Raw genomic sequence first — 27,021 nt, forward strand, 5'->3', positions numbered from 1 at the left:
ATGTTTCACAGTGACATCCTTATCATGTCATTTCATACGAGTTCAGTATATCATGGCTTTAGATACCACATGCTGTTAGCCGGAGTGGATGATATTCAACATGAAATGGTTAAATAAAAGATTTTGTAGCTATACAGAAATTCAAATTCTAAATAATTGGAGAGATGAGTGTAATCGTGCCAATTTATGAAACATTTTTACTGATACTGTCTTCCATTAACATTATTGCCAGCCTGGTTGGCCAAATGGATAATATCTCCACTTTCTAGCCAGCAAGCTCTGGTCTTGAATTCCACAATGACTTGGTTACATTGTGAATATCTTTATGATGAGTTTCATTGTCTGGTATAAAACTGTCCAATCCTGCTTATTTGAAAGGCTGAACATTGTACTTCCACAGCACTGATACTGATATGTTATAGTCAAGAATTCGTGAAAATATGCCAGGATTTCCAAGTTTTCCATTTACTCCTACAACTTTATGGAATAAGTGAAATCTTATACATAGTGATACATGTATAAGATTTCACTTGATTTAAGAATACCTTATTCTTAAATGTAGCAGATCTGCAGTTTGATTCTTCAACCAATTCCCAAGATAGTCATGGCATGAGCAAGTGGACTCGCTCCAAGAGGCTTGGGATTTTAACCCCACAACTTAAGAAAATTTAACTTAGAACTTGTACTATTTTGGACAATAAATAGTGTTAGGGATCATGAGATGGCAGCAATTGTCTACTGTACTTTCCTTCCTGGATGTCTATTATAATCATCAATAGTTCGGGACCAGCTATCCATGATTGACTAAGGATGGAGATTGTTGTCTTTATATGCAAGCTTTCATATGCTAATATAATAATTCAACTAACAGTGAAATTTTTCCACCAAAAAATTATGTAAGGATGTTTACATGAATTTATTTTTTTACACAATTTTTTTAAACATACATACATATAAAAATCATTACAATTAATAAAAAACAGACAATGCAACCTTTTTTTTTCTTTTTTTTTTTTTTAAATTTAAGTTGGACCTGGTTATAGGATCAGAAGAGCTATCCATCACCAAGGTGACAACCCTCCAATTGGTGAAAGTGACCATGTGGTTTTGACTTGGGAGATTGTAAAACATGAGGAATATTCTATCAAGAAAGGGTATTTGTGGAATTACAAGGCAGGTGATTGACATGCCTAGGAAGAAGCTTAAATCTGTACCATGGCATAAAACACATGCAGGGTATGGGATATAGTTAAAGGTCATCTAGAGGAAGCAGTATTAGATTGTATACCTAGGGTAAGGAGGATTAATCAGGTAGGAGTTAGATGGAGGAGTAATATCATTAAGCATGAGCTGCAGAAGAAAAAAATGCTGTGGAGGGTATATAAAGAGAAAAGTGACCAGCAAACTCATGAACAGCACACGGCTCAGGCAAGGAAGACAAAATCAGATTAGGAGAATAATCTAACCAAGCAGGCCAAAGGAAATACCAAAGAGTTCTTTCATTATGTGGCAAGTAAGAGAAAGAATGACTATGGAAGATTAACCTTAATGAGAGATGATGGTCACAAGAACACAGAAGTGGATAAAATAGTTGAGTTACTGAGTGACCACTTTGCAAGGGTATATCATCCTAGTCAGGTTACCTTTAATCTATATGACAAAGGTGGATGAATTGGAGGTTCTTAGGATATTGCAGAATCTCAGTATAAATACAGCTGTGGGATTAGATGGGATATCAGCTACGGTTTTGTGAGAATGTGCAAGGGAACTGACAATACGTTTGACTAGGCTCTTTAAGTCTCAGTTCTGGTAGAGTTCTAAGGGAGTGGAAAGAGGGCAAAATAATTCCTTTGCATAAGGGAAGTTCTAAGACTGCACTAACAAATTATAGACCAATCAGTATCTCAGGGATGGTGGTAAAAGTACTAGAAAAATTGGTAAAGAGAATTCAAGAATGAGTAGATAAAAATATGATACTGTACGAGAGTAAACATGGCTTTGTGAAAGGTCGGAATAATTTACTAACTTTTTATAATAGAGTAACAGCTGAGTTGAATAAAGGAAATGCTACACGATGATTTTGCACATTTGACAGAATACCACATGAAACTCTGCTATGCAAATTAGAACAAATGTGGATGGATATGACCCTAATTAAGTGAATAAGGGGGTGGCTGCTAGACAGATATATAATGGTGTATGGAGAGGCAGGATTGAGGTGAAAACAGGTGACTAGTGGTATGCCGCAACGTTCAGTGCTGGAACCATTGCTGTTTAATTTGTACATAAATGATATAGGAAATAACCTAAAAGGAAATATTTGGTTGTTTGCTGCTGATGATGATGTGAAATTAGGTAGAGTAATAGTTAATTAAAATGAATGTGGAGAGTTCCAGGACATCTTAAATAGGCTGTCAGCATGGGAAAAAGATAATGGGTATCAGTTTAATGTCAAGAAATGTTAAAGTTATGCATTTTGGGATAAATAGATTACAAGCCATGTATCGCATTGATGGCACTGTACTCCAGGAAATAGATGAAGCTAGAGATTTAGGGGTGGTGGTAGACAGAGAGTGTTGAAGTTCATCATCAAATTCCTGCCATGCACCCTCAAGGGGTATACAGGATATGACAGTACTGCATGAAAAAAATTACATCATTACTAACTTCCTATCTACAATTTTCCTCCAAATCAGTCTGTTACTTGACAAAACTCCAACATTATCAGATCTTATATTTCTATCATCTAAGGCACTTTGTACCGTATCAACACACCTATATCTTGGTCTTCTTCTGGGTCATTTTCCTGGCAGAGAACACTTGTTTTGCTAATCTTTCTTCGCTCATTCTGTTTAAGTGACCATACCACCTGAGATTAGCTCTGCTAACGCATTCCTGGATGTTGACAATTCTTTCCTAATATCCTCATTTTTAATATGATATTGCCATTGATGCCATCTGTTCATGCCTATAATCTTTCTCAGGACTCTCATGTCTGCGGTCTCTAGTCTTTGGTCAAGTGTTTTACTTCTGACCCAGCTCTCAGATCCATAAGTTAAAATTGGTTTGAACACTGTCTTGTATACAGCTAATTTAGTGTTCTGACTAATTTCTCTCTTATTCCATATGGCTTTATTCAGTTGACTTCCTACCATACCAGCTTTGTTGATTCTGTTGTCTATTTCTATATTTAATTTACCATCTTCAGTAAAAATCATGCCTAAGTAGCTGAAATGTTTCACTTGTTTCACAGATTCTCCATTCACAACACAGTTGACATTTTCAATGATTCTGCCTATTTTTATTGCTGATCTTCATACCATATCTATTACAATGGTTAATCAATTTAGTCAGAGAATCTTGCAGACTTGTAGCGGATTTATTTAGAAGTATAACATCATCCGCATAAAGCAAAGAACTGACATTAACATCTACAATTTTGATATCATGTTTAATACCACTTTCTTCATAATGTGATCCATATAGATAATGAATAACAGAAGGGATAATGTACAACATCTTTGTCTCACATCAGATTTAACATTAAACCATCTTCCTGTACTTCCTTCAATTCTGAGTGCTGACTTACAACTCAAATAAAGACTAAGTATTGCTTGATATAATGCCCCATTGACACCATATAACTGTAGTGTATTGAATAGCTTCTCTCTTGGCACCTTGTTATATACCTTTTCCAAATCAACAAGACTTAAATACAGATCTTTGTTATATTCCCATGCTTTCTCGACTATTTGTTGTAAAGTGAAGATCTGATCCTGACAGCCTCTATTTGGGCTGAATCCAGCTTGTTCTTCACTAAGCTTTTCTTCCACAATTCTTCTCAACTGTTTCTTAAGTATACTTGCATAAATCTTGCCAGCAACACTCAGTAGGGAAATACCTCTGTAATTCTCACATTCAGTTTTATTTCCCTTTTTATATAGGGGTACTATTTGAGCTCTACTCCAATCATTGGGAATTCATCCCTCTATCCAGGCTTTCTTAACTATGCAGTGCAGCCACTATAAGACTCTTATACCACCATACTTCAGCATTTCTGGTATACTTCAGCATGAAGTATGGTATACCACCATACTTCAGCATTTCAGCATACTTCGAATATCATGTACTCCTGCTGCCTTTCCACATTTCAAGCCTTGATGGCTTTTTCAACTTTAAGTATGGATATGTATTCCTGACTGCATGCCTGGTCAGTGCTTTTTATCACTGTGCTGTCATCACTGCTTTTTTCATTTAGCAGTTTTTCAAAGTAATTACTCTATACTTCAATGATATCTTTTTTTCCCGTTTTCATGTCACCTTTATCATCTCTAACTCCTTTTATAGCACTCTTTCCTCCATTCCTAAGCTTCTTCAACAACCTCCAGAATATTTTGCCACCTTCTTGATATTTATTTTCTATGTTCTTGCCAAAGTCCTCCCATGGCTTTTATTAGCTAATTTTACACAGTGTTTAGCATTCTTGCGTTTGTCTCTGTATTCTCTAAGAGCACAAGCTGACTTATTTGCCAGGAACTTTTGATATGCTTTCTTCTTTTCCTTCACTGCCTCTTTAACTTCCTGTGTCCACAACGGAGTTCTGATTTTTTTATCCTTGCAGACAACCTCACCACATGCCTCTCTGGCAGAATCAATCAATGTTTTCTTCAGAGTTTGCCACTGAATCTCCAAGGTTTGATTCCTGTTCTCAAACTCTTTCATTTTTTCTTCAATAATCTTTGTGTATTTTAGTCTACAGTTCACATCTGAGAGCTGCTCAACTTTTATTTGCTTTAAAACTTTCTTACATGATATTCTTTTCAATATGAAATTCAATTCAACCTGCTTAAGACTAAATAGTGATCACTTCCAATCCTCTGTACACTCTGGTGTCCTGCACCTGGAAGAAAACATCACTATCAACAATAACATAGTCAATGAGACTTTTCTTATTCCTTGCCTCTTCTCTCCATCTGAATTTGTGCACATTTTTGTGTTGGAACATGGTGTTAGTAATAACCAGTCCATGTCCTGAGCAGAAATCCAACAGATATTTGCCTTTATTATTAGCTTTGCTCTTTTTTCCAAATTTTCCCAAAATATTTTTGTATGTTTCACAATAATTTCCTACTCTGCTATTTAGATCCCCAACAAGGACCAACTTTTCCTTTTTCATTGTGTCAGTTGCTTTTTCTAAAGCCTCAAAAAATTCCCCCACTTCTACCTTAGTAGAACCTTCTGTGGGACCATAGGCAAATATAAGTCTCATTGGCCAGTTCCCCAATTTCATATTTGCCCACATTACTCTACTTGAGACTGACTGCCATTCAAGAAGATTAGCCTGGTATTTTGTGTTGAATACTATGGCTACTCCTTCTTTTCCTCGATTGTCATTGCCTGAATATAACATTTTGTATTTATTGCTCAGAAAGATCTCACCAGTTTTTGTCTTTTTTGTTTCAGTCACCCCTATTATGTCGATCTGGTACTTATCTAATTCCTCAGCTAGCTCCATTTCTTTGCCATTCAGGCTTCTTATGTTGATAGTCCTGATCTTTAACTCTGGTGATGTTGAGTTGGGGTGTGTGTTTTCAGATTTGTTCCAGTAGCTGACTTTTCGCTGTTCACCCTGGTTCCCTGACGAAAACAACGAGGGCCTTGTTTAACTGGGCGACGTCCCCAGCCGGCATGAAATTTTGTCATGTTGTACCATCATTTTTTATTTTGGTTTAACCAATAAGAATACAATTTGGGCGGCTAAATCCCAAATTGCCAGCCCATCCTCATTCGTTCAGTATCCAAGTAGATACCCAACAGGGTGCACGACGAGAAGGTGAGGATTGGATATTAGGTCAGAGGCCCTGGTCGGTTCTCTGCATTACTTTAAAGGCTATGTAGAGGTCTCCTCTCAGTTATACAGCTTTGACCCTTAAGCACCCCAGAGTTGAAGTGTAAAGGACATATTTCTCAGGTAGTCCATAAGATTACTTGGGTATTGAAGAACACATAACAAGTAGAGATAAGGAAGTTGATATTCCTCTTTATTTATGAGGCCTTATAAAGAGGAATAATTACTGTGCTTATTAAGTTGCTTAAAGAGTTTTATATGATTCATGCAGGGGAAATGTTTCAGCACTTGGTAGAGGGGACCAGAATAAGGTGTCATCCCTGGAAGTCGAATAAACGTGTGGTTAGTAGGGATGTGAGGACTAGATTTTTTTGCTTGGAGAGTTGTGAATGAGTGGAATGGGTTACCAGAGTCAGTTGTGAGTGCTTTGTCTGTTAATTGTTCAAGGAGAGGCATGATAGATTGAGTCTCTTGCAATGAGTCTTTAGACTCATTGTAGGAGACTCATTGCAGTATTATTATTATACATGGAGGTGCCTGTATAATAATAAATGTAGAGATCATTGTGCTTTTTAATATCTGCCTTAAGATATAGACAAACAATTAGTAAATACTAACTGGAGGACTTGTCCACTCAGTTAACCGAGTGGACGAGTCCTCCAGTTTTCATTTTTATAAATCCAACTCTCGTTGCTGACAAGAGGAGCTATGGATCTTTCTCAGACATAGCTAAGTTATCCAGTCTTGGACGTGGACTACAGGATTTTTCTCCCCAGTTTATCTGGGGTTTTTCCTCCTGCAAAACAGGCAAACCAGTCTTAAGAACACAACGCTTCACAGACAATTACACATGGTTGAACGTCGGGGTAACGACCCCACCTTGTAGTGAGTGATGAAACTCACAAATGGGAAGTCAAGGCCCTATATGGGGCTGTAGTACCGAAGAAGAAGAAGAACTGGAGGACTCAAAGATGATTCATATATATTTTCACTTTCTGATTGATCATTATCCACATCAAATAATTTCAGCTGTTGCACAGGGGATGACTGTGGATGTCTCTTAATTCAACTGCAAGCTATAATTTCTGAGTTCCATAATCTTGAATTTCAATCTCTCATCTCTTTTATAAAAGGTATCAAAATCTTGATCTGATAAAGTTGCACTACCTCAAGCATTATGAATAGTAAAATTTTCCTGATCAAGGATATTCCTAATTTACATGAAAAATCTAAAATTTTAATTTCTTTTATGATTGGAATGCAAAGAACATACTTTTCCTCTTTGGCTTCAAATTTCCTTCAGCTTCCAAGAACTTTGTAAGGAAGATATCAGGTTTTCTCTCTAAATGTGATCTGATCAATTTATTAGTGTTTGATATCTACTAGTCTGTAAGTTATGGGAGATAATCTTTCTACAACTCTATGTTGTCCTCAGACTTTAATACTTAAGCTGCCTCTTTTTATCAACTTTGCCTTGTGTAGGACCAAATTTATTTCTAAGTTTTGTTCCTTTCTAAACTTGTTTAAAGCAAACCCGTTCTTTTCACAAAGCATCTCTCCTTCCTTTTATTACAGCCCAAGCAACCTTAAATTTTTGTATCATATTCCCTATATATTCATCAGTGTTTTGATATCCCACATCAGGGTTAAGAGACATGATATTTGAAGGATAGAAAAGATCAGAGCTGTAGTGCAACCTATTTTTTTTTATGAATCCAAGAGAAACCTTATGTTTTCTCTGATCCAGCAGATTAGAGAGAAATGAAAGCTGCAGGAAGATGCAAGTCCCAATTTATACCCTTAAACTCAGATTCCAAAACAGACTTGAGAGAATTAATTTCACAGATCTTTTTCATTCTCTCAAAAGTCCATTACATTGAGACCAGTGCTAAATTCTAAATGTCTTCTTGATATTTAAAACTTGGAATTAAAAATTGGAAGACAATTCAGCTATGAAATTTGGAAACATCTGTTAGTCAAGAATAACTCAGGACAACCATATCTACAAATATTAATGTTATCAACAAAGCATTTTCACTTCCCACCTTCTAGTCAAGAATAAATTCTTCAGGAAAGTGAGATGACATGTCTACAACACACAAAAATATATCTATGGCCTCTTTCAGTTATATTGAGGGGACCAGTGATATTTGCAGAAATATGCCGTGGTGGTATAACTGGGAGCTTCATAGACTAACTGGGAGCTAGACTAACATAGTATAACTGGGAGCTTCATAGACTACAAAGTTGCCTTTCTTCTGAAATCTCTCTTCAGTTCTGGAATAGGTCTTTTTATGTTCAAGATGACCTGCTAAAGAGGAAGCATGACACTGATTTAAAATTCAAGATAACATCTTCGGAGGAGTTACAAACTTTTCTGGATTTTATCTAAATGCAGTAATTTTTGTTTGGGTTAAGAAAAGAACATGCTGGTTTAAGAGGTAAATATATTGAATTTCTGTATTTTGAATTGAGATATGGACTTCCTCCCAAAAGGCATTCTGCTGTTGCACAGTTATTTTGTCATTTTATGCTTGGCAAGAAATTGTATTTTTGTTTTAATCCTTATTCAAGAGTAAGCGAAGTTTGCACATGAAGTATCTTCATGACAGTCTTTTTTGTGTATAGATGTTGGCCTCACATTATTTGCCTTAATATTTCATAGTTAAGATTTCATTAGAATTACAATTCTTCTTTTAATGAAATAGTAACAGAATTATGCACTTTTTTGTCAGCATGTAAACATGTTTTGGTAATGATATAGAAGAATATTGCATCTGATTTTTTCTGGAGAGAGAAACTTGGAAGGCAGAGTGACTTTCTAGTTAAAAATGTGAAAAAGATATTGAATCTACTTAAGTGTTTTTTTCTGAAATACAGTCTCATCTAAACAAATTTTACCAGACTCATGTACATATCATTGGAATGAATTCGTCTCCTAAGATCATTGGAAGGATGTACTAGAAATTACTTGATAGAAACAGGAAACAATTTCTTGCTTCCAATTCCATCAGAGTGTTCAAACATTCACCATAAATTTAGTTTAATCCTTTATCCAAGTGTAAGCAAACAAAGTTTGCGCCTGAAGTATCTTCAGGACTGAGGCAACTCATGGTAAAGGTGGACCAAGTTCTCACTACTCCTTGTCTCAGTATTTCCCATAATGCAAAGCACATCTCCTTGCAGACATGTATAATGCTAAGCATTAAGGGAAGGGCCACTACCCAGACTGGATAGTGGCCCTTCATGAGGTCTCGTCAGTGGGAGCCAGACCCAGAAGTGATGATACTAAGGCAGAAACAATGGAGAAGTCATATTTACCTATACAAGTTGCCAAAAAGTGTACCATCTTATTATTATTACTCTAAATCCAGAATAATTTAATAATAAGGTGGTACACCTTTACCATGAATTGCCTCAGTCCTGAAGATACTTCAGGCGCAAACTTTGTTTGCTTACACTTGGATAAAGGATTTGGATTAAACTAAATTTATTACACTCTAACTAAATGGGGAAAAAAAAAAAAACTTCCAACATCTTTCTCTAAATCCAGAGTAATATAATAATAAGGTGGTACACCTTTTGGCAACTCGTATAGGTAAATATGACTTCTCCATTGCTTCTGCTTTAGTATCACCACTTCTGGGTCTGGCTCCCACTGATGAGACCTCAATAAAGGTCAAAACCAGTCTGGGTAGCGGCCCTTCCCTTAATCCATAGCATTATACATGTCTGCAAGGAGATGTGCTTTGCATTATGGGAGAGAGATACTGAGACAAGGAGTGATGAGAGCTTGGTCCACCTTTACCACAAGCTGCCTCAGTCCTGAAGATACTTCAGGTACAAACTTTGTTTGCTTACACTTGGATAAAGGATTAAACTAAATTTATTGTACTCTAACCAAGTGAAAAAAAAACAAACTTCCAAACATTAACCATATTTATCAGTTTTGGCACTAGCAGACTTTTCTTTCTGAAATTGAAAATGAAATTCAAAGGATGCTGGTTTGACTCAGTGAAAGTCATGAAGAAAAGTCTGACCAACAAGCTTGACCAGCAGTGTTTCAAAAATTTGTATGAACAATGTAAACGTATTGCATTAAGGAGAGATTATATTGAAAATAAATAAATGATTCATCTTTGTGTAGTTGCTCTGTTTTTATATAAAATTTCTCATTATTTAGCTGGCACATATATGTTTAGTGTCTGCTTAAGTAGGAATAAAGGTACATTATTGATTATTTTCACATGCTTTATATCTCGTATCTAGTAATGAGCAACAAGAACAACACAATTATTTGGGATCATTTCTGTGTTTGACAGCTGTTATAACCATGAACACATTATATGGTTTCCCCTTCAAATTGTCAGCCATTAAGGTTCAGGTCACATTTATTTATTTTTTTTTTTTATGTGGCCACTACCTACGAAAGACTTCTATAAACCTATAGTACATTCTAACTGTAGGTGGGTTAAGAAATTTTTTTTTTTTGTTGATTTTTGTTTTGTTTTTTATTTATTTTTTACTATCTAGAAACCAAACATGAAACTTCAAGTCACTTCAGACCCCCAATAAGCAGGGAAGTGAACTTACACTGGGTAATGATATTCATTTCCCACTTAAGGACAATTACAAATATCTATGCCTCTAGTGGGATCTGAACCCGCAGCCTGATGGTTGGAGAGCTGATATGCAAACCACACAGCCAATCAGGCCAATAATTTACCTCTAAAAGTAAATTAATTTTTCTATAGTAAATTTCAAAATAATGAAAACACAGAAAACCAATATTTCTTCCTTGTATTTGTTTTTTTAAGGAAATTCTTGACAACTCTCCCTTCTCTTTTTATACATATCTCCATTCCTTGCTTACTTTAATTTATTCTTTTCTTCACTTGTCCACCAACTGTTCTCATCTTTCAATATAATGTACTTTGTATTTTCAGGCATTGCAATATGAATGACATCATAACAGTCGGGTATCAGAAACTGTATACAGAGCAGCTCAAAAAAATGTCACTGCTATGGCCTTCTTTTGGGACTTTATAGTAGTTCATTTGAGCTCATTGTTTCATTATAAGTGTTTGTGTACTCTGATGTTCCATTCTCTGTTGCCAGCTCACAATCACTGAAAATTAGAATAATAAATTTAAAATAATTGTATATATATCAGAACAGTATCACATTTTTTAATATATGGCTAAATATATATATATATATATCACTTATGTTTTAATATTTAATCACAGGAATGACCAGTGTTTCTATACCAGGAGTAGAAAGAATATAGGCAAATTTCCCCTTAAGAATATAGGCAAATTGCTATATTGTATTGATTTGCATTTTTGGCTTTTCATTATTTTCCCTCACTGCTCTCAAGACAACTCCCATTTGAAATGACCCATACATCGTAAATTTTATATTTTGTTCTTTCATTCTTCATGGAAGTTCATTATCTCACAGTATGTATTCCTCTGTTTTTTTTTTTTTTTTTTTTTTTTTTTTTTTTTTTTTTTTTTTTTCTCCCTATATATGTTTATCTATATTATTACTATGTGGTAAAAAATGCCCATCCTTTTTTAATCTACTTAGAGCTGTGTTTCCCAGCATGGGGCATATGCCCCACAGGAGGGCAATTAGAAAATGATGTTGTATTCATCACTTCATCACCGATATACTCAAAAAAACTCACCATTGTTGACAATAAATTGTTGATGTTGCAACCCTGACTTTCCGAGAAAAAAAGCTGACATCACTAGTACAGCAGTCAACATAAATACAGTATCAAGAAGAACTCTCCGAAAAGCAAAATGATGAGTCTATTAGAAATTTATTTAACATAAAAGGAACAATGTCATGTCTTTCTGACGAGACAGAAACGAAATACCGAAATTCAACTAGTTTTTCAAAAAAAAAAAATACTGTTGCCCTTCCCGTCATCATATTTAGTTGAATGTGGCTTTAGTGCTGTAAATGACTTGCTGCTAAAAAAGAGAAATCATCTGGATATCACAAACCATGGGGGTTTGAGATTGAAAATGACTAAATTAGTACCTCAAATAAAAACTCTTTGCACCAGATGTCAAGCTCAAGGATTGCATTAACTTGGATTTCATTTTCCCGAGTTCAGTTTGATTTATGTTTTATAATATACAAAGTGTAATATAAAATTTATATTCATTGAAGAAAGTCAAATTAAAAACAGTTTTACCTATGTTCCTTTTTTATTTAAAGTACATATTTATGTTATACTTTTTCAGAACTTGGCTGACTATTGGGGGGGAGGGCATCAAAATCTTTGAGGTGTTGAGGTGAGGCATGATCAAAAAACATTGGGAAACACTGACTTAAAGGTTTTAAATTCCTCTTGTAAATTATTATTCTTGTGAGTTTGATTCCTCTTGTAATTTATTAATAATTCTTTCAAGAGTTTGGGTTATGAATATACCTAACAACATTGTTCTATCAAAATTGTTTTGAAAATATTTTTAAATCAAGTCAAGAACACAAAGATCTTTCCTAAGGGATGTCTAAAAACATCTTTCATGTTATCGCATTTTTAATATATGGCTGAATATATATATCATTTGTATTAATATTTAATCACAGGAATAACTAGTGTTTCTATAGCTGGGGTGCCTGTTAAGAATATAGGCAAATTTGCTATATTGTATTGATTTACATTTAGAGGAATAACATGAAAAATTTTCAGAACGATAGCATCTAATCATGTATATTTTTCTTTCTTGTTTTCATATTTCCTTTTTTATAGATTTGAGAAAAGGATATATATACCATTACCAGATGAGATAGCAAGGCTGGCAATATTCAAACTCCACATTGGTAACACTCCAAATACTCTTACTGATGATGAGTTCAAAATGCTGGCAAAGAAAACCGATGGGTGAGTAGTACATTTCACCTTCGTCATTTGAATTGTTTATCAGCATGCATAATGGTATTTTTATAAAATCTTCATGATCTTATCTTGCATAATAAAAATATATCTCCAAAGAGATATATTTTTTATTACTGTTTGTGTGATTGAATAAATAAGGAATTATTCTTTTTATTCATCAAATCATCATGGTCAGATGTCACAAGAAAATGAAACACCATAATTATTTATAATATAATTAAGAGAGTGAATTTAAGGGGGAGAGAGAAATTGAGAATGCTCTTCTTTAATAGTCATAAATAGGACTTTCACAAGAAAACCCAACAAAAACTGTGTTTTTATCTTTTAAGTTGAGATTTTATTACCTCAACATACCACACAAATTATCATATTACAAACCAAAGTAACTGACATCAAGAAACTTCTGGAATCACAACATCTTGTGTTGTGATTCATATTAATGTATATTTGCTGAATTGCATCTAATCAGATACTTGATTAATATTTAGTAATGTTGAATGAGTCACTTATATTTGGTATATATGTGATGAAGTTCATATTTGTGTTGCATAGTTCAGCATTTTCAATAATTTCATTTTCATTCCTTTATTACTTGACTGTATTTTATAAGTGCATAATATAGATATCTCTTCTTAGAGGAAGGAACATTGTGAACACTCTAAAAAAGGTTAAAAAAAATAATAGCTGTTTTAAAAGATGAGAAAGATCGATCTCTTTATATAGGCTGTCGATCCATTGCTTTGTTAAACATCCTGAAACTTCTTGAAAGATTGAAAAATCCTATTGTATAGCTATTGTATCCAAGACTGAATTTAGGCCTAACAGAAGTTGTAATCAGGTGTTGGCTTTGGCCATCTATATCGAAAATTGTTTTGATAAATGCCTAAAGAGACAATCTCTGTTTTTGTGGATCTCTCAGCAGCTTATTACACTTTGGCGAGATGGCCCAACCCCAAAATTACCTGAAACACTGCTGATTGATGTTCGTTTCAACCATCAACCACACATATGGCACTGATATGTTATAGGTCTTGCAACCTTTCATTTGTGGATGAAGTTTAAAAAAAAAATTTTTTTTAAAAAGCCCCAAGTCATGATCTTTCTCTATGGAACAATAATATCACCAATTTACTGGCTTCCTACACTTAGTGATATTGTTCCTCCTCCATTATGGAAGAAAAGGCTTTAGGCAACCTATAGAATAAAATTATTGGAAACAGTGACTTGCTCATAACTGAATTTATCTCCCACACAGCTTAGAGACTGAAATGTAGACAACCTGCCTGGAAGGAGCGCAGATGTTCCATAAATGTTTTGATATCAAATCTGTCTGGAAACTATACTGGTAGAAACATGCCTAATGTACATGTCACCACACCTGATCCAATTACCAGACTAAAAGGCTTTGACCTTCCAAGACATCCATAGTCTAACCAGATCAGGACAGGACATGGAGATGCAAACAGATGCTCCATAAATGGAAATGGGCTGACTCTGTACTGTGATTGTGGCAATTTAGCCTAGACCATTAACCATATTACTAGTCACTGCCCCATGTTCTCTTATCCTGCAACTTATGTGAAACCTGAAGCTTTATTGTGGATTCAGAATCTAACTTTTCTGTTTTACATATTAGTTCCCGCTGTGTATTTCCTTATATTCTATATGTACATCATTTGCTAAGTACTTGAAAGATACAACTACTTGTGCCATAAGGTTCCTTTAATTTACACAAAAAAACAAGCAAATAAGTAAATAATATTTATTTAAAAGCCATGTATTTCAGCCTGAATGTTATAGGCTTTCATCAGTAGCACTAATGAAAGCCTATAATATTCAGGCTGAAATATATGGCTTTAAATAAATATCATTTACTTATTTCCTTGCATATTTGTCTGAATTGAAGAAAATTTCATTACATACATAAATAATAATAAATAGATATCTCTTCAAACTCTCAGAAACATTTCATACACAATTAAGAATACCATTCCAAAAATATATAAATCATTAAAAAAAGAAAAAAAATTCATTTCACACGACCTTAATTTATCATCATCATCAAAAACTCCTGACACATATCCATGCCATCTACATGGGAACTTTAGACTAAGACTAAGGCACGCAGGCACAAACACAGTAAATGAGGAAGAAGCAGGAAGCTATTATTTCTCCTAAAGTCCTGATGGTGTCCCCTAGCAGGCAATGTTGGTATTCTTGGGCAATTGGGCTGAAGGTCTTCTGATGTAGGTTCCCAAATTTTGGGCAGTCTCATGCATCCAGATTTGTTGAGGTTTGGCATGTTTTTTAGGGCGGAGGGCTGATTCTATGAATAGGCTTTCAAATTTAAACTTGCTGCGGTGTATTACTGTGGCTTTCTTCCAACGTATTCTGTGGCAAGTATCCAGAGCATGGTCTGCAAGCCCTGAGTGGCTGTACTGGTGAAACCGGATATAGTCCTTGTGTTCTGAAATTCTGATATTTGCTGTCCTGCCTGTTTGGCCAAAATAGGACAGCTTACAGCTGCAAGGGACCTGGTAAACACCAGGTAGGTCTAGGGAGAGAGGTTTATCTTTTGTGGAGCAGATAAGGGATGCCAATTTTCGAGGTCAGGTCATATTTTTTTAGGATTTTGGTTATTTTTTCAGAGGTGCTCCGGATGTGTAGGGAATAGTGATTGATTTAGAGTAATCTTTATTGTGATGGGGGGGGTTGTGGTTTACTAGTTTTAGTATTTTTTTGGGGATTGTAGCCATTGGCTGAGAACATGTTAAGGATGTGATTTAGTTCAGTGGTTAGGACATTGTCATTTGAACTGATTAGCTTAGCCCTGTTATGTAGTGTCTTAATAACACCATATTGTTGTGAGGGGGGGGGGGGTTTGTTGGTGAATGTACCTGCCTGTATGGGGGGGGGGGGGTTCTATAAACTGAGAAAATCAAGGTTCCATCAGGCTGGCAGGTGTCTAGTGTGTCTAATAAAGGAAGACAGTTGTTTTTTTCCTCTTCCAGGATGAATTTGATTCTGGGGGTGTTGGTTGTTTATATGTGTTAGGAAGGAGAGGAGTGTATCAGAGCCATGTGGCCAAATAGTGAACACATCATCAACATAAAGAAGCCATATAGTAGGTTTTTGTGGGGCAGAGTTTAAGACATTCTCTTCAAAAGTCTCCATAAAGAAGTTGGCCAGGGGTGGGGAGAGTGGTGAACCCATGGCTGTCCCCCCTCTATCTGTTTGTAGAATTTTTCCTGACAAACGAAATAGCCTGAGTTCATTGTGAACTGAGATATCGGGAGGGAATTTGGCTTGGATGAACTCTAAGGTTCCCTTGAGTGGGACATTTGTGAATAGGGAGGAGATGTCAAAACTGACCATTATGTCAGTGTATTAGAGTGTAAGGTTTTCTATACTAGCTTTGAAGTGGGCTGAATTTTTTGTGCGATGGTGTGTTGCCAGTATAGTGTATGAGCTCTTTGGCTAAATGTTTGGCTAATTTGTACGTGGGGGAATCAATGCCATCCACTATGGGATGTAATGGCACGTTTTGTTTATGTATTTTCGGAAGTCCTTTTTTTCGGGGGGGGGGGGGTCTAGAGTTAAAAGGTTTTAATTTGTTGGTAACTTCCACAGGCCAAGAAGTGACCTTAAGAAGCCTATGGAGTTTCTGATTTGTGAGTTTGTGAGAACTCTACCTCCGAACCAAAACTACTACTCAACACTGTAGTCAACCTTTCTTTCATGGATTTGAAGCCTGAGGCACTCAGCGTTCTTGCACACGGCCACAATTTCAGCATTGCTCTGAGAAAAATACCCCCCAAAGAAATAATGATCCAGATTGAATGCGGTATTCGCCACCTTCCAAACCACATCGCCAACAATATTAGACTGGATGTAGCTTGTGTTTTCACCAAAGCAAACCACCAAAAACCAACATATCCAATAATGAATACAAAGCTCTACAGGAAATGAAGAAAAACAAAGAAATAGTAATCACCAAAGCAGGTAAGGGGAATGCCACTGTGGTTCTCAACCAAACTGACTACATAGGTAAGCTTAATGCTTTATTATTAGATCAGGCTACCTACCTCCATATTGAATATAATCCCACCAACTCACAAATCAGAAAACTCCATAGGCTCCTTAAGAAAGTAACTTCTTGGCCTGTGGAAGTTACCAACAAATTAAAACCTTTTAACTCTAAACCCTCCCGTATATACGGACTTCCAAAAATACACAAACAAAATGTGGCATTGATTCCCCCCACGTACAAATTAGCCAAAAAGTTCACACACTATACTGGCAACACACACACACACACACACACACCATCACACATAAAAAAACTCAGCCCACTTCAAAGCCAGTATAGAAAACCTTACACTCCAACATACTGACATAATGGTCAGTTTTGATGTCTCCTCCCTATTCACAAATGTCCCACTCAAGGAAACCTTAGAGCTCATCCAAGCCAAATTCCCTCCCGATATCTCAGCCCTATTTTGGTTCACAATGAACTCAGGCTATTTGGTTTGGCAGGGAAAATTCTACAAGCAGATAGAGAGGACAGCCATGAGTTCACCACTTTCCCCACCTCTGGCCAACTTCTTTATGGAGACTTTTGAAGAGAAAGCCTTAAACTCTGTCCTACAAAAACCTACTACTCTTCTCCTTCTTAAAACACTTAAACAACCAACACCACAGAACCAAGTTCACCTTGGAAAAAAAGAGCATAGCAACAGCCTCCCTTTCCTAGACACACTTAATCACCCGTCAGCCTGATGGAACCTTAGTTTTCTCAATTTATAGAAAACCCACCCATACAGGCAGGTACATTCACCAACAATCCCCCCCCCCCACACACACACAACAATATGGTGTTATTAAGACACTACATAACAGGGCTAAGCTAATCAGTTCAAATGACAATGCCCTAACCACTGAACTAAATCACATCCTTAACATGTTCTCAGCCAATGGCTACAACCCCCAAAAAATACTAAAACCAGTAAACCACAACCCCCCCCCTGTCACTAGAGTATTAAAGATTACTCTAAATCAATCACTATTCCCTACATCCAGGGCATTTCTGAAAAAATAACCAAAATCCTAAAAAAATATGACCTGACCTTTTGTTACAAACCATATAGAAAATTGAAATTGCCATCACTTATCCACTCCACAAAAGACCTACCTGGTGTTTACCAGGTCCCTTGCAGTTGTAAGCTGTCCGATTTTGGCCAAACAGGCAGGATAGCAAATATCAGAATTTCAGAACACAAGGACTACATCCGGTTTCACCAGTACAGCCACTCATGGCTTGCAGACCATGCTCTGGATACTCGCCACAGAATACGTTGGAAGAAAATCACAGTAATACACCTGCAGCAAGTTTAAATTTGAAAGACTATTCATAGAATCAGTCTCAGCCCTAAAAAATGTGACAAAACTTAACAAATTTGGATGTATGAGACTGCCCCAAATTTGGGAGATGTACATCATGAGAACATCAGCCCAACTGCCAAGAATACCTAATATAGCCTGCTAGGGAGCACCATCAGAACTTTAGGAAAAACAGTAGTTGTAGTCTTAAGTTCCCATGAAGATGGCAAACCGATGTTGCCGAAATATAGGAAGTATATATTAAAGTTTATTTTAATTTATGTTCCAGTTTATGTTGTGAATTCCTTAAGTAATTTAATAACATATACAGCCAACGTATAAGCCTTTCTACAAAAATTACTACATGAAAACTTACATCATTACTAACTTCCCATCAAAATTTTCCTCCAGATTAGCCTGTTATCAGTCAACATTCCAATATCATCAGATCTTATATTTCTGTCTTCTTAGGACCTTTTTACTGTATCAATGCATCTACATCGTGATCTTCTTCTGAGTCCTTTTCCTTCCAGCCTGACAAAGAACACTTGCTTTTCTAATCTTTCCTCTCCCATTCTGGCTAATTGACCATACCACCTGAGATTAGCTCTGCTAACACATTCCTGGAAATAACAATGTCAAAATCTTTCCTAATATTCCTCGTTTTTAATAAAAAATTATGCTTAGGTAGCTGAAATGTTTTACTTGTTCTATAGGTTCTCCATTCACAATGCAGTTGATATTTTCAGTGCTTCTGCCTATTTTCATTGTCTTATTATTGCAGACCTTCATATCAAATCTATTACAACAGTTATTCAATTTAGTCAGGGAATCTTGGAGACTTGTCCTGGATTTATTTAAAAGTATAACATCATCTGCATAAAGTAAAAGAGCTGAGATTAACACCTCCAATTTTGATATGAGGTTTAATACTCCTTTCCTTCATAATGTGATCCATATAGATAATGATTAACGGAGGAGATAACGTACATCATTGTCTGACACCAGATTTAACATTGAACCATCTTCATGCACTTCCTTCAGTTCTAACTGCTGACTTGCAACTCAAATAAAGACTAAGTATTGCTTGGTATATATAATGCTCCATTGACACCATATAACTGCAGTGTTTTGAATAGCTGTTCTCTTGGTATCTTGTCATATGCCTTTTGCAGGTGTACAAAACTTATATACAGATCTTTGTTATATTCCCACGTTTTCTCAACTATTTGTTGTAAAGTGAAAATCTGATCCTCACAGCTTCTATTTGACCTGAATCCAGCTTGTGCTTTACCAAGCTTTTCTTCCACAATCCTTCTCAACTGTTTTGCAAGTATACTTGTATAAATCTTACCAGGAACACTCAGTAAGTTAATACCTCTATAATTCTCACATTCGGTTTTTTTCCCTTTTTATATATGGATACTATGAGGGTTCTACTCAAATTATCTGGAATTTGTCCCTGTATCCAGACCTGAACAGCAACTGCAAGACTTTTATGCCTTCATATTTGAGCATTTCTGGTCAGATATCATCTACTCCAGCTGTCTTTCCACGTCATGCTTTTGATGGCTTTTTTCTACTTCAAGAATGGATATGTTTCTTGATTGCATACCTGTTCTGTTGAGTGTTTTTACCACTGTCTATCACAGCTTGTTTCATTTAGAAATTTTTTGAAATAATTGCTCCATACATCAAGGATATCTTTTTCTCCAGTTTTCATGTCATCTTTATCATCTCTAATTCCTTTTACAGCAGTCTTTCTTCCATTTCTGAGTATTTTCAACAGCCTCCAGAATATTTTGCCACCTTCTTGATATTTATTTTCTATGTTGTTACCAAAATCTTCCCATGAATTTTGTTTTGCTAATTTGACACAGTGTTTAGTTTTCTTAGATTTGTCTCTGCATTCTCTAAGAGTACAAGTCGACTTATTTGCCAGGAACTTTTGATTTGCTTTCTTCTTTTCCTTCACTGCCTCTTTGACGTCCTGTGTCCACCATGGAGTTCTGATTTTTCTATCCTTGCAGACAACAACCTCACAACATGCCTCTATGGCTGAATCAATCAATCTTTTCTTCAGGGCTTGCCACTTACTCTCCAAGGTTTGGTTCCTGTTCTCAAACTCTTTCATTTTTTCTTCAATAATCTTTGTGTATTTTAGCCTACAGTTCACATCTGAGAGCTGCTCAACTTTTATTCACTTTAAAACTTTCTTACATGTTATTCTTTTCAATATGAAATTCAATTTTATCCTGCTCAAGACTAAATGGCGATTACTTCCAATTTCAAATCCACTGTACACTTGTGTTCTGCACCAGTGAGTAAGCATCATTATCAACAATAACATAGTCGGTGAGAGTTTTCTTATTCCTTGCCTCTTCTCTCCATGTGAATTTATGCAAATTTTCATGTTGGAGCATTATGTTAGTAATAACCAGTCCATGTCCTGAGCAAAAATCCTACAGGTATTTGCCATTATTATTAGCTTTGCTCTTTTCTCCAAATTTTCCCAAAATATTTCTGTATGAACACTCTGTCTGACAATCATTTACTACTCTACTATTTAGATCCACAACAAGTACCAACTTTTCCTTTTTCATTGTCAGTTGCCTTCTATAAAGCCTCATAAAATTCCTCCCCTTCTACCTTAGTAGAACCTGTGTGGGATCCTAGGCACAAATACACCCTCTGTCCAAAAAGAAACTGAACTTTTCGAAAATAGAAGAAACTAGTGGTGCACCTGTTGTATCTTTTTGTTTTGGAAACAGCAACCTTCATTAGTGTTATGTCAACTGTTTATGACATTTGTTTCATTAGAAGCCAAGTTATACTGCCAAGAGTGATAGTGTGTTTTGACGAACAGTCGGAAAATGAATTTCAAACAGAGAGCTGCGATTGACTTTTATGGTAAACTTAGTAAAAGTTTTACTGAAATGCATAAAATGCTTCAAAAAGCACATGGTGATGAATGCTTATCCTGTACTCAGGTTTACGAGTGGTTTAAGCGATTACAAAGTGGTCGTGAGACACTTCAGGATGATGAAAAGCCATGCCAGTCCAAAAACTGAACTGAGCAAAGTTAACATCCAAAAAGTGCTTGATTTCATCAAAGAAAATCCAAAATCGTCCGTGAGATTGATTGAAGATGAATTGGGGATTCCAAAATGAACTGTGCACAACATTTTGACCGAGAGTTTGGGCCTTCGTAAATTGAATTCATGATCCTTGAAACGATTGTTACTGGTGATGAAACATGGTGTTTTGAGCATGAGCCCGAAAGAAAGTGCCAGAGGGCTGAGTGGAGACCACCAAAAGAGGGCCATCCGAAAAAAAGTCGCTTGGAGATGTCAAAAGTAAAGACAATGCTGATTTGTTTCTGGAATTCCAAGGGCATTATCCACAAAGAATTCATTCTGCCTAGCCAAACGGTCAATGGTGAGTTTTATCTTGATGTTTTGAAGCGATTGATGGCGAGAATTCGTCGCATACGGCATGAATATCGTGATGCAGGCTGCTGGTCACTTTTGCACGATAATGCACCATCTCATCGTTCAAGCATTGTGAGACAGTTTTTGAGCAAAAACCAAGTTTGTGTGTTGGATCACTCGTATACACCTGATTTAGCACCCTGTGACTTCTTTCTCTTCCTCCGACTTCATTTAGCGATGAAAGGAAAGTGATACAACACCATTGAAAACGTTCAAGTGGCAGTAACCACGACCCTCAACAGTATCCCAAAAACCGATATAAAAAAACTCATTTAACGAATTAATTGACCTTGCCAAACGCTGTATCGAAGCTGAGGAAGAGTATATTGATTGAAATAAATGATTTTAATAATTATAATTGGCCTGTGTTTTATTTTCTATCAAAAGTTCGGTTTCTTTTTGGACAGAGGGTGTAAGTCTCATTATCCAGTTCCCCATTCTGATATTTGTCCACATCACTCTACTTGAAATTGCCTGCCATTCAAGAAGATTAATCTCGTATTTAGTGTTGAAACCACCCAATGCTTTTAATCACCCAAATAGCCTTATTAAATATTTTATTCTTTTTATCCACTATTTCAGTTGTTGTATCTGAATTTTATTTCAATATCATGGAAACTATGCATTCACATTTTGATTGACATGTAAACATGTCATGGCCTGTACTGGAGTTAATGACATGTTTTGTATAATTCATCGCAATAACGCTCCTGGGAAATTCAGTCTTCCTGAACTAAAATGAAGGTGGGGGAGTTACTTCCTCTGCTGACATCCCTGCTGGTTACATTGTTCACCTATTATTGTCTGAATTTGGAATACAACCACCTCTTGCATTGCTTCAATTTCCCTTGGAATTTGAGCCCATTCAATATAAAAAATGAAGGAGGTAGCTTTGCAAACACTCTTGCAGATCATGTTGTTTTCAATTATTTTTGTCCAAATTCAGAACATAACTATTTCTTACACTGCTTCGGGTCTCAATGACAGTTTCTGCACTGTTGAAATACACTGGAGGGATATGAAAAAAAGAGAGAATGTGAAGCACAAAAGCATTCTAAGCACTAGCTAAGAAAGCCATGACTGATTTAACTAAGATCTGGAAAGACGGGCACATCTCCAAAAAGACCAAAATTAAGCTTGTAGAGACCTTAGTTTTTTCGATCTTTCTCTATGCTTCTAAAGTCTTGGACAATGACAGAAGAAGAATTGAGATGTTCAAACTCTAGTACTGGAGAAGATTGTTAAGAGTGTCTTGGACAGAAAAATGAACAAACAGAAGTATCCTAGAACTAAATATCTACACAAGACTGATAAACATAATTGACATGAGAATAGTGCAATATTTTGGACAGATATGTTGAAGGGAAGGCAACTGCTGGAAAAAATTATCATTCAGGGTAAACCGTGCAGGAAAAGAAAAAGAGTAACCCCCCCCCCCCCCTTCCCCAACAGGTGAACTGACCAAATATCAAGAATCACTGGACTTAAACTAGAACAAGCAATAAGAGAAACACAGGGGAGAAAGAAATGGCGAAGCATCATCAGGAAGGTCACGAGTCCTCAGACATGAGGAGATCCAAGAGAGAGAGCTAAGCAAAATGTCTGTTGATATTGCTATAGGTTACATTGTTCGATTGATTGTGACCAGTTGTTTCTTGACTGTTTTTTATCTACTTAATCTAAAAAGAAATGAATGATATTCCATTCCAAGAAAAATGTGTCAAGTACTTAGAAAGCAGAAATTTGGCTGCAATTTAAAAATGACCCTTCTTGACTGATATTATTGTTTTAATTGTTGAAAATGTAAATTTCTACTGAAATTTAAGCAATCCCATGATAGCAGCAACAACAACACAACAACAACAGTGCCATTAATTATTAAATATATCAGTAATTTAACTACTTCTAAACTGAAATCAACCTCCTGTTTTCTTTGTACTTAAAATTAAATTGTCTTTAATATATATATATATTATATATATATATATATATATATATATATATATAAATCATCCATACCTAACCTTTCTAACAGAACCTCAGTAGCTACATCAATCCATCTCACATTTCCTTCCAAAGCATGTGCATTCAGCCTCTTTCTTCCACTTCTTCCCTCCCCTTTGATAAAAGTGACATGAAAACTGTTGGTAATGATATTCTAGATATCTGAACGAAAAGGCTGTTAAACAAAACAAGCTGTGAGTGAACAGTAGTAGACAATGTTCAAGAATAATTCAAACAGGAATACATAACAATACTGGAGGTAAAAAAAATATATCAAAAGCTTGAAATGTGCAATATAGATTTTGGCACTCTTGATCCACAGTGGATCTTCTGACACCTTTGGACACAAGTCATGAATAAGTTTTGAGAAACTCGTGTGGTTACCCTTGAAATTTCTAGATCATTTGATCAGATCTGTCACAGATGCCTACTCAAAGAACTGCTATCTATGGCAGGGTCGGGAACTTTTTTGAACCAAAGAGCCATTCCACCAAAAAAATTAATTAAACAAAATTTTGGGAGCTGCAACTTCAGTTCGATTTTTCCTGGTGACTCAAAGTTGCAGTTAGTTCAAACTTAGATAATTTTTTTTTAATTGCAGATTTCCAGATATCAAATACCACTTTTATGTTTGTATATAAATCTTTTATATGTTCAATAAATAAAACAACATTAAATTTGGGTCAAGTGTGAGTTCGGAATCGACCATGAGATGCGGTGATTAATACCCTTGGAGGGTAATGGATGGCAATACTGTAGCCAATGAAATTCTAACAGGCTTGGCTATTGCTGTTACCCTCCTGCCATGATCAGAGCTTTAATAGCTCAATAACACCTTATCCCTACACTGTCCTCTACAGATAACAGAGAAGATGAAAAGCATTCTTGCTTCGCCCCTTTAAGCCAGTCGTTATAAGGAACATTAAGTTTGATTAAGTTTTTAATCACAAACCATCTTTAAGTATAATATTGCAAAAAGAATTAGTCTGAACAAAAATACAATATTATGTATTTTAATGGATATTTGATTATTTTAATTTAAAATTCACTAATTGGACTTTTGATTTTGCATCTTCTCAGCCAATTTACTTAAATCTGGATTGTATGTCATGCACTTTAATAGTAATTCGGCTTTCAAACTTACATCAGTCAATTTGTTCCTATACTTATTTTTAATGTAATTCATTGAAGAGAAAAATTGTTCGTAATTGTATGTTGAACTGAAAAGAGTCAAAACCCCAAAAGCAAGTCACCTGGCATTTGAATAATTAGTTGGGAAAGAATTCTAACATTTAAATATAATTTCCTGTGGTGTTTCTTCCATAGTTTCCTCATTTTCTTCAATTTGTGCTACCATTTCCTAAAATTTTTGTACCCAGATGCTTTTATTCTGAGTTTCCAGAAGCTCCATTTGTAATTCTGCAATTGATATTCCAGGAAAAGCTTTATCTATTAATTTTAAATTGCAATTTAACGGATGTAATATAAATTTCATCATCTCCTGATGTTTTTTAAAATCCTGAAATCTGCTTGTAAATGAATCTAAAATTACAGTAATCATTTCAGCGAATATTTTGCAATCAACTTTTTCTTGATTTAAATTCAATCTATAATTTTTTATCTTCGAAAAACACTCTTAGTTTCTGTTCAAAGGTAAGGACTTCCTCTAGTAATTGTAAGGCTGTGTTTCCCTTCCCTTGCAACTTCAAATTTAGCTTATTAAAATGTTCTGTCATATCAAGCAAAAAACAAAAATTTTGTATCCATTCGGGATTACTGAGAAGTTCCACATGATTTACGTTATAATTTTTAGTAATTAAGAAAACTGTTACTTCTTTTAAGCACTGAAAAAACGTTTTAATGCTTTTCCTCTTGATAACCATCATACAGATGTAAATGTCACTAAATCTTTATATTGACTACCTAGTTCCTCTAAAAATGTGTCAAAAAGTCTGTGATTCAACGCCTGAAATTGGATGAAATTGATCATTGGCACAACAGCATTCATCACTCTTTTTAGTTGTGATAATAATCCCAAAAAATTTGTAACTAAAGCTTCTTGATGCAAAATGCAATGAAATGAAAGAACTCCATGTGGAATATGAGTGGAGAATAATTTAACAAACCCCTTATTTTTTGCAATCATAGAAGGCATGCCATCGGTCGCAATGCATACTATATTATTAATATTTATATTTTTATTCTATAAACTTGTTAGGTTTTCTGAAATATCTTGACCTGTAGCGTGTGTCCTTTAAGTATTAGCAGATCAAGAAGTTCTTCTCAAATACCGGAAGATGTGATATATTTAACCATAACACAGCATTGTGCCATATCAGAAATATCAGTTGATTTATCAACTGCAATAGATATAAAATCGTCAGAATTAATATCCATAATTTGCATGTTTGAAACTTCTGCAGAAATTGTTACAATCCGTTCCTTGACAGTTCTAGCTGAAAGAGGTAAATCTTTAATTTTTTTTTACGTATCTCGTCCTTATTTTTCATATCCTTAAATAGAATTTCAGAGACATTATACATGCAATTTTTTAGAAATTCACCATCGGTAAAAGGTTTTCCCACTTTTGCTATTTCAAGGGATGACAAAAAACTTGTTTCAGTAGTATTCGACAAAGATTTCATCCAAGTTGACAAATTTCTTTGCTGAAGCAGTGTTTTCTTTTGTAATTCTTCAATAGCTTTTTTTTTCTATTACACCCTCAGGATACTTTTTACTGAAGTCTAAATGTGTTTCTCGAAAATGTCGTTCGACATTACTTGATTTGTTATTTTGAAGTCGTAGATGGCAAATTAAACATTGCGGATTTCCATTTACTTCTATAAATGCAAATTTCTCTATCCACATTTTATTGAATCCACTGTTTTCTTCGATTAGTTTCTTTTTCTTGAATTCATATTTGGAGGGTTATTATCACAAATTTACCTGCAAGTAAAAAACACAAATTCAGCATAATAACATAATAAAAATTAATTTTTGCATAACATTACCTGACACTAAATTAAACACCAGTTTAGTACCACAATAAATAAATTAACTAACAGAATATTTATTTTGACAGTTAAAATCCGTATGTATCTAAAAACCGTAGTGTTTGACAGGACAGCTGATCAATTAGTTTACATTTTCGCCGTGGTGCTAGTTACCTTAGGCATGCATAACATATGTAACAAATTTCATGCGTAACACACTTCAAATGCATAGTATCTAGCGCCACGAACAGGCCATATCAAAAAACAATATTTAGTTGTTTGTATTAATTATGTATCTTTTAATTCAATATAAAAGAACCGCACTTTGTTCAGCCAAGAGCCGCCAGTTCCTTACCCCTGATCTATGGCATGCTGTCTACTCTTTGT

At 35.3% G+C, this 27,021-nt stretch overlaps 1 protein-coding gene across 1 annotated transcript in view; it reads left to right on the forward strand.

Annotated features, from left to right (window-relative positions):
- Window positions 1-27,021, forward strand: part of Vps4 (vacuolar protein sorting 4) — a 216,813-nt gene that overhangs the window by 128,943 nt on the left and 60,849 nt on the right. The window contains exon 9 of the mRNA XM_090398397.1: window positions 12,621-12,752. Within this exon, the coding sequence (XP_090254523.1) occupies window positions 12,621-12,752 (132 nt within the window). The remainder of the gene's footprint in view (window positions 1-12,620; window positions 12,753-27,021) is intronic.

This window comes from Typopeltis vanoorti, chromosome 9 (genome assembly GCF_054136105.1).
Source record: "Typopeltis vanoorti isolate ZY-2024b chromosome 9, IOZ_Tvanoo_1.0, whole genome shotgun sequence".
In the NCBI taxonomy this organism is placed as follows: domain Eukaryota; kingdom Metazoa; phylum Arthropoda; class Arachnida; order Uropygi; family Thelyphonidae; genus Typopeltis; species Typopeltis vanoorti.